Source organism: Myotis lucifugus, unplaced genomic scaffold (assembly GCF_000147115.1).
Source record: "Myotis lucifugus unplaced genomic scaffold, Myoluc2.0 scaffold_107, whole genome shotgun sequence".
NCBI lineage: Eukaryota > Metazoa > Chordata > Mammalia > Chiroptera > Vespertilionidae > Myotis > Myotis lucifugus.
The window spans coordinates 1053095-1062800 of record NW_005871155.1 but is presented as its reverse complement, the minus strand read 5'-3'; the positions used below and the strand labels follow the sequence as shown (position 1 = coordinate 1062800).

Sequence of the window (9706 nt, the reverse complement as noted above, 5' to 3'; positions counted from 1 at the left end):
CGCGGCGGGGGTTCTTCCCCTTAACCAGAAACTGGGGCCGCTTCCTTTCCCCACCCCGTTCCTCGCTGGGGGGGCCCCGCGGGGGACAGCGCCCGGGCCCCCCTTCCCTTCCCCGTCGGCGTCCCTAAATGTTCCACGGCCGGGGAAAGGGCTTCCTAAAGACCCCCTAGCGCCCCCTCGAAGGACCGTCGGCGCAACACAACGCCCAGCCCGCGCCCCGCAACCTTGGCGGCGGCGGCCTGGAGGAGCCGCGCATCCCGCCGCCGCCCCCGGAAGCCTCACACCCGCTGCCGCCCCCCGGCGCCCGAGGAGAAGGCGGCGGGCGCCCCCCAGGGAAGATGAAGGCGGAGGGGGGTGACCACTCCATGATCAACCTGTCGGTGCAGCAGGTCCTGAGCCTCTGGGCCCACGGGACGGTGCTGAGGAACCTCACGGGTAATTGATGCTCCGGGGTGGGGACGGGATGCGGGGCCACCCCTCGCCTTCTTCCTCCCTCCCGAGCAGGGGAAGTGCTCCTTGCCTTCCCGCCCCACCCGGTGTGCGCCTCCTTGGGAGACCGCGGTCCCAGGTGCTGGCCGGGAAGGTCTTACTGGAGCCACTCCGCGCGGGTTCCCGGGGGCGCCGACGGCCGCCACCCGTTCGCCCCGCACTCGGAGGCTTCCCAGTCTCGGGGGTGTGCGGGAGAGAACCCCCGACCCCCGCCTCCCGCCTGGCAGAGGGAGGGCCCACGGCCCTGCCTTCGTAGTACTCGCGGGGCAGCATCGCTGCCGAGACTTGTGCACAGTTGGCTTTTATGTACCCCCTCTTCCCCGCTAGCGCACACGCGTACACGCGCACCGCTTTTTTACTGTTTAGATCTTTTTCTGTTTAGCTCCTCTTCTTTCTGGCATATCTCAAACTGAACGCAGGACTTAAATTTCCTGCTCATGATCAATTTGCTTCCATTGTTAACGTTTTGTTTTTTGGGAAGATAGATGACATGAAGTAGATTACAGTGGGTCAGGGGCTGGGCCAAGGTCTAGTGATTGTAAGCATTTTAGTTTCAACCCTATATCTCCTCTCTCTTCTATTTCCTTTTGTCTGTCTGTCCTCCCCCCCCCCCCTCGCCTCAAGCTGCTGCTTCTGTGACATTTGATAATTTTGTGCATTTCCCTTCATTCTCAAGGCTATCGGGAGGGAATTGGACTGAATTACATTATAATAATTAGCATCAATTTATAGTGGTAAAAATGAGCAGTAATACTCATATTTTTATAGGATGTCTGGGCTTGCTTTGTGAAGAAACTTCTGGGTTTGTTAATGTGGAAATGCTTGTATTATCATACTCTGAGTTCTGAATTTTAAAAAGACCCTCTAGATTAGTATTTACAAGAAAGAGATTCTTTTGCATTTTGGTGACTTCTCGGTGCCTTATCCTTAGAGAAAAAACTTTAAAACATGCCCAGGATTTGATTCTTGAAAATGTATAAGGCAGCTAATTTTGATAGAACATTAGTATTTCAAAATGCATTATGTCAAACTGGCTAAGAGTAGGAAGAGTATACTGCAAATATAACTGGTATGCTATGGATATATATATATATATATATATATATATATGAATTATATACCACAAGGATGACTTAGAGACACTGGTTTTCTTGAATGTGGAAGCTATAAAATTAAATTCTGGATTGACTCATGATGTCCTCAGTTTTAATATGTGGTTATTTAACTTGGAGCAAACTGACCTTACATGATGGTTTAAAGATAGGAACATGTTCTTAGTTCTGAAAAACTATGTTGACATAAAGACCATTGTATGATTCAATGGAATTTAGGGATAGACTGCTTTGCCTTTTTACTATGGTTTTGCCTCATATTTGTTCATTGTGTATATTTCAAATGTTGTATTAGTTAGAGTATTTAGAAGAAATAGCTTTGGGGAACAGAGAAAATGTAAATGTAACTTACCTCTTGGCTGGATTTTACAATATTTTAAAATATTTACTTTAAGATTCTAATCATTATTTAGCAGCTTCCAGTTCTGCAAGTCAACCATTACGTTAGTAATAGTAGTTAGAGCCCAGGGTTAGCTCTAATTATCTCCTAATACAATCTTAATAATCATCAGTTGCTCACAGGACGTTGCCATTTCATGGAGGATATGCAGAATGTCCCAAACTAGGACTGGAGTGGGCCTGGGGAATAAATGGAAAAAAGTAGAGTGTGAGTATGCAAAATGGTTTGTCAAGGTAAAAATGGAGAAGGAAATAGATTAGAAATATGTTTCACCAGCAGTTGAGTATACCACATGTTAGGAACCACATCACTTTGGACTTTGGAAGTGGTAACATTCTGATGTGGTTCTTTATGGCCTTCTCTGTTCTGGTGACATATGTAGCTTAATTATTAGTCAAGATATGCTACCCACCTTTTAAATTTGGTCTATTAAAAACAAATCCTAAAACAACAAAAAATAATTTCTGCTATGTATCAGGTACTTCACATATATTATTTCTAATCTTCAGAATAGCTCTCCAAAGTAGATTTACAAAGAAGCTCAGAGAGGTAAATTCAGTTGCCCCAAATCACAGAGCTAGTAAATGGCTGAGCTAGGCTTTAAAAACCCAGTCTTGGCCTGCAGAACGACTCTTTCCCCTTTTCCAGGATGTTTGCTTCATCCTGCTCCTTGTATATGCTTTTCAATTATATTTTTCAATTGTGTTATAGACTGTGAGCTTTTTGAGGGTGGAATCAATGTCTTAATCACTGAATTCTGGAACCCTAGCATTATAGTATCTGGCACATAGTAAATGCTCAATACATATTTACAGAATTTTAAAAATAGTACTTAACAGTTCCATGATTTAAACATTCTATTTGTATTATTTTTTGGCTACATCTTTTGAAGTAAATATGCTGTTAACTAGGGAATGAGGTGTTTCCATAACTTTTGTAGATAATTGTCAAAGCTTTAAAACACAAATGCTTATTGAAAGTGCTTTTGTGCTAGTTAACCATACTTCCATGTATTTTATTTAATGTTGTCAACAATCTTGAGATTGTTTATCCTTATTTTACACATTTAGACATTGAAATAAAGAGTAACTTGCTTACATCTGATAGCTAATAAGTTAAATATCATTACCTTTTTTCAAAGTATGATAACATTAACTCAGAAAGCATTTTGTCATCATAATAAACTTGGAAGAGAAGCAGGTAAAAGAAAGGAGCCAGACTGATTTGGATTTAAGATATGACTGTGTAAAGGATTTGTAGAATTCTGATTAATAGGAATTCTGGTTATTAAAAGCCAATTAAAGGGGGAACACACTCTCATTTCTATTTTTTTGAAAAATATTTTTTTATTGATTTCAGAGAGGAAGGGAGAGGGGGAGAGAGATAGAAACATCAGTGATGAGAGGGAATCATGATCGGCTGCCTCCTGCATACCTACTGGGGACCGAGTCTGATACCTGTGCCTATACCTTGACTGGGAATCAAACTGTGACCTTCAGGTTCCCAGGTCGATGCTCAACTACTGAGCCACATCAGACTGGCCCTATTTTTTTCTTTATACAAACCAAAAGTTTTTTTTTCTTCTTCTCTTTATATCTTATCCCATAAGTGAAGCGGGAACATTTTTTATTGACCTTTTTGTCTTAGAGACTGACCTTTAGAAGGCAGTCTTGAGTATGTATCACTTTGATAGAAATAAATGTTTAAAAAGTGATCATGAGAACTAACTTAATATTTTAGAGCTAGAAGTTATGTTGTTCAGCGACTTCCCTTTGGAAATATCAAATGTCACATTGTCGAAGTGAAGGGCATGGCGGGGATCAAACAGTTGCTTAATGATGGAGGCAGGGCTGGAACTAACCTTCCCTGACCCTTAGTTCTGTGCCTTTTCCTTTTACTCCACATGGCTTTTTTCAGGCAAGTCTGTTGAACGATTAATCTTAATGTACTTAAGAATAGCGTGGTAAGTATTTGTCCCAATGAGCCCAAGAATGTATGACTGGAATTTATTTCTATCCATCTAATAAAATATATTAGGAAATGCAAGAATTATTGAATAATAGTGCTTTGTAAAATTTTAAGTTGCTTTTGCCTATGTAAAAGTTAGTGATTCATATTTATATATATCCACTTTTAGAAATCCTATGAAGTTCAGGCTGCTATTTATTTTTCCTCCTTCATGGAAGACACTAGGATTGAGGACTTCATATAGAGCAGATTAATATCTGGAAACTCCCATGTCTGTCACTTAGTAACCAAAGTGTATGATTCATAAGATTCCTGAAGGGTTAACTGTGTATAGGTTAGATGGGTCTTTAGCTTACTAAAGTAGAGAGATAAATGGCTTTCTTTCTCAAATTTTTTTTCTTTCTCTAAATTGTTCCTAATACCCTGGCCCCAATCTAAAATTAGAGTCAGTATATATATACTCTTTCAGTTTCATGGGTTACTTGACTTTAAAAAATGATCTACAATAAACTGTCTTCCTTTGCTTTACCTTTATTTTCTCAACTTTCTGTTCTGACCTAAATTTGGTTTAGAGAAGAATTTTTTACTTAGAAATAGGCAGGATGCCTAAACCCCTGGATAAACACAGATCCAGGCTGGTGTTGGGAAAGGGATAATTGGTCCCTGGGAAAAAGGCAAAGGCTGGCCTTAGGCCGCCTCTTCTCTCAGTGACAGCAGCAAATGTGGGGGCAGGTGCTCCCCTTTTTCTATTGGTAATAAGCATTGGGAGGCTGGGAATTCAAACTGGAAGGAAAGTCAACCGTCTCTGTGTGTGCATATATGTGTGTGTCTATATTAAATATATGTGCTTATTTTTGCAGTATGTACACACACACTATTGTAGTTCCCTTTTAGACTTTACACTTACTAAGCCACTTTAGTGTTAATATTATCAGCAAAAAAAGAGAAAGAGGGAAAATAATTGGTATCTACCATAGGTATCTGGAATTGCTTATACCACATGCTAGTAAAGCCGGCACCTTCCTTTAGCCGTGCTCCCAAGTCGATTTGCTTCTCTCGGTGTTATTTTGTATCCTAGGTTACGATTAAGTTTAATTCCTCTTCCTAACTGCTCTGTTATTGGAGGTGAGTTTATGTGGATAAAATTATTTCAAATGTCCACTTATAGGTATTTCTGTTTTGTAAATGTAGCCTTAAAGACAAGTACTTCTTTTCAGTATTGTGCTGGACTCCAAAATTAGCTGTTTCTGAAATAGATGTGAAAAAAATTCTGTATTATTTTGTGGTACAGAGCCAATTAATAAGTGATGGTATGATTTGTACTTTATAGGAGTTTGCTTTTTGGAAGGTTGCATATCTTATTGCGAGGGAAGCTACTGTAATTTTTCAAAAATTAGAATTTTTATCTTCAGGTTTTTAAAATTCCCATTTCATTATCTTTGAACCATATCTTCTGGCAATACCAAGTCTAAGGTCCAGATGACATGTTTTAAATCTAAAGCAATTTCTGGATAAGTCTTGGGACTGTGTAAGCTATGATTTTGACAATTGTTAACTAGTAGTTAACTATCAGGTATAAATTTATCTTTGCTTAGTTCAGTTGTGATAGGCTAATTATGTATTTTTTAAAATAGATTTTTATTGATTTCAGAGAGGAAGGGAGATGGAGAGAGAGATAGAAACCTCAACGATGAGAGAGAATCATTGATCAGCTGCCTCCTGCACATCCCTTACTGGGGATAGAGCCAACAACCCGGGCATGTCCTAACCGGGAATCAAACTGTGACCTCCTGGTTCATAGGTCAGTGCTCAACCACTGAGCCATGCTGGCTGAGCTAATTATGTATTTTTAATGACTAAGTATTTTAACAAAAATCATAGAGTGAACAGAGGCAGTTATGAATATTATTTGAGAGAGTTCTCAATTAGACTATTAAATTCCAGTGACCTTAGCTAAGTAGATGAAACTTGGAAATAGAAAAAGATTTTCCACCAAATTTCATACAAAAAAAAAAAAAAGAACCATACTTTTACCTGGATCCAGTTACTTGTGTTCTTATAATATAATCTTGTAATGTAGTCTAGGAGAATGTTATGAACTTATTGCAATATGACTAGGACAGATGAAAACAGTTTTGCGGAATATAGATTGCTAGATTAATTAGTGTTACCTTTTTAACATATCCAGTATCTTCTTTTATTTGATATTCTATCTTAATATTTGAAGGTAAATCAGTTTTCTAAGTTTATTTCATAATCCTGACATGGCTTGTAAATAATTCTTACATTAAAAAATTCATTTTTAGGGTTTCAATACTAAGGAAAGAGAGTGATACATTTCCTTCTAAGAAATTTTACTTTTAGTAGTTAACAACGCTTAACACTTTTTAGTGTGGTGGGCATTGTTCTGAGGCAGTTATGAATATTATTTTATTGGATCCTTATAATAACCTTGTGAGGTAAGGAACCATTATTGATTCCACTTTTAAAAGTAGAGAAACTGTTTTAGACAATATCTTGATCCTGCTTACAAAATACGTAATTCAGGACTTGGAAAATTATCAGTCAATCCAATTCAGCAAACATTATAGTAACTGTCAGAGATACCATACCACATCATGACTGTTTTTAAGAAGTTTATGTTGTAGTGAGTATGAATTTACAAATCTTTGTGTTTGTTATTTATTGCCGAGTAATAAATTACCCCAGAATTTACCAGTTTAAAACCAAACACATTCATTTTCTTGTACAGTTTCTAATACTCAGGAATCTGGGAATGGTTTTACTGGTTGTGGCTCATCGTCTTACAGAGGTAACAGTCAAGCTGTCAGCCTGGACTGCAGTCTCTACAGACCTGACTGTGCTGGAGGGTTGGCTCACTTCCAGGCACTTTCATGTGACTGCTGGTAGGAGGCATCCAGGGGCTGCTCGTAATATGGCTTTCGTGGTAGTGAGTGGTCAGAGGGAGAGAAACCAAAACAGAATTCATAGGGTCTCTTATGATCTAATCTTGGAAGTGGTATCCCATCACTTCTGCTGTACTCTATTGGTCACGCAACTCTGGTATGTTGTCCAGGGGACTGTACCAGATCAGGATCATTGGGGCGTCTCCCAGAGCCTGGCTGCCTCAGTCCTGGGGGTAGGTATGGGGAGTAGGGAATGAGGCCCTGAATGGGAAGACTAGAGGTAACATAGTGGGTGAAGGGGATGAAGTATCTAAACAGTGGTCGGCAGACTGCGGCTCGTGAGCCACATGCAGCTCTTTGGCCCCTTGAGTGTGGCTCTTCCACAAAATACCACGTGCGGGTGTGCATGTACAGTGCAATTGAAACTTCGTGGTCCATGCGCAGAAGTTGGTATTTTGTGGAGGAGCCACACTCAAGGGGGCCAAAGAGCCGCATGTGGCTCACGAGCCGCAGTTTGCCGACCACTGATCGAAGAGAAACAGGTGCCTAGAAAAAGCAAAACCCATCTTGATACATTGAAGAATTATACTAAAATGCAGTGTCTAGCATTTTTAAGGGTTAATCTTATTGGATATTTCTTGATCATTAGTCATGTCAGTCTCTGGTAAATACTGATAAAGATGATAATATCAATCATTGTCCCTAAAGAGCTCATGGGCTAAAGACACCGACTAACCATGAGGTTAAGTAATTCTTTTGTGGCTTGTTGAGTTCAGGGAGAACCAGGTAGTGGGTTTTGAAGGCAACAGAAGAGGTAGAGAGTGGAGAAAGAACCTGTTTATGGGGTGATGGAGAGAAAGGAAAGATGAACTGCCTGTAGGATGGACCAGGAATACTATCAGGACTTGATTAAGTTTAAAAGTATTACAGTGGGGCCTTGACTTACGAGTGTCCCGACTAACGAGTTTTTTGAGATACCAGCTGTCTCTTGGCCGATTTTTTGCAACGAATTAAACTCGTAAATCAAGGCCCCACTGTACTTGAATATCTGTCCAACTAAGATGTTTTCATTAGTAATGTGAAACTGGATTTTCATTATCAAATTCTCCTTTCATTCCCTCCCATGAATTACTTTAATCCCGCAGGATTTCTAAACCTTGCTACATATTAGAATTACCTGGGGCTGGTTAAGGGTACAGATCCAGGGCCTCAGCCCCTGTCTATGGAATTAGGGTCTTTGAGAACGGAGGCTAGGAAACCACCTTTTAAATTAGCTCTTCAGGTAATTTTGTTATTGAGGGTTCAAGGCTTAGGAACACCTGATTTTAAAAAATTAAGTTTTTTTAGTAATCAATTTGTAGGTATGTAAGATATATAATGCACTTTAATATGGAGTATTTAGGATAGCTAAAATTTATTAAAATATCAATATTAATATCCACTTATTTCCAAGAGGATGCTATAGCCAGTTTTTATTAAGTGACTTTTAGCATTAAAATCATATATCTTTTAAAAATGTTTTCTTTATTTATATGAACTACTAGAGGCCCGGTGCACAAACTTGGTGCACAGAGGGGGTGGGTTCCCTCAGCCCAGCCTGCACCCATTCCAATCAGGGACCCCTCGGGGGTTGGACACCCCTCTCACAATCTGGGATCGCTGGCTCCTAACCACTCATCTGCCTGGCTGCCTGATTGCCCCTAACCCCTCTGCCTGCCTGCCTGATTGCACCTAACTGCCTCTGCCTGCCGGTATGATCTCGCCCACAACTGCCCTTCCCTGCCAGCCTGATCTCACCCCCAACTGCCTCTTGCCTTGCCTGATCACCCCTAACTGCCCTCTCATGGCCAATTTGGTTCTGATTGGTCAGTTTCTATGCCAGTCAGCATCAAAAGCTCCACCTCCTAGGCAGCCATTGGCTCCTCACAGTTGACCCAGATTTTGTTCTGATTGGTCAGTTTCTATGCTAGTCAGCATCTCTGGGCCTATCAGCCGGGCCTGGTCAGAAAGGTGGGACTGATCAACAGCCCTGGTGGAGGCCTGGAGTGAAATGGAGGTGCGGCTGTTAGCCAGACCAGGAGAGAAAGAGAGGCAAGTTCTGATCGATGGCTGCCGCAGAGGCTACGGATCAGACTCTGCCCCTCTCTCTGCAGGCCTCTCTCCGGGCCTGATCCACAGCCCCCTAGGCAGTCAGTGCTGGATCAGGGCACCTGCAGCAACCGCCACGGCAACCCAGCACTGACTTCTGGTCTGGTCGAGCCTTTGGTCATAATCAGTCATTACGATCCTGGCTCTTTATTATATAGACTAGTGGCCCGGTGCACAAAATTCGTGCACAGGGGAGGGGTGTTCCTCAGCCCAGCCTGCACCTTCTCCAATCTGGGACCCCTTGAAGGATGTCCTACTGCCGGTTTACAGGGATTGGGCCTAAACCGGCAGTCAGACATCCCTCTTGCAATCCGGGACTGCTGACTCCTAACCGCTCACCTGCCTGCCTGCCTGCCTGATTGCCCCAACCACTCTGCCTGCCTGCCTGCTTGCCCCCAACTTCCCCCCGCCGCCGGCCTGCTTGCCCCCAAATGCCCCCCCGCCAGCCTGATCACCCCCAACTGCCCCCCATGCCAGTGTGCTCATCCCCAACTGCCTCCCCTGCCAGCCTGCTCACCCCCAACTGCCCCCCCTGCTGGCCTGTTCACCCGCAACTTCCCTCCCCACTGGCCTGCTTGGCCCCTAATACCCCGAAGCTAAGCGGCTCAGTGCGAACTCCCCCCCCACGCAGCATTGACGAGTTGCCCAATAGCTACTGTGATAGAGAGGCTCTTAAAGACCGC

General features: G+C 42.3%; 1 protein-coding gene across 1 annotated transcript in view; it reads left to right on the top strand.

The window, feature by feature from the left end:
- The first annotated feature begins 302 nt into the window (after positions 1 to 302).
- Positions 303 to 9706, top strand: part of TMEM170B (transmembrane protein 170B) — a 33788-nt gene continuing 24384 nt past the window's right edge. The window contains exon 1 of the mRNA XM_006092921.3: positions 303 to 435. Within this exon, the coding sequence (XP_006092983.1) occupies positions 339 to 435 (97 nt within the window). The 5' untranslated portion in view covers positions 303 to 338. The remainder of the gene's footprint in view (positions 436 to 9706) is intronic.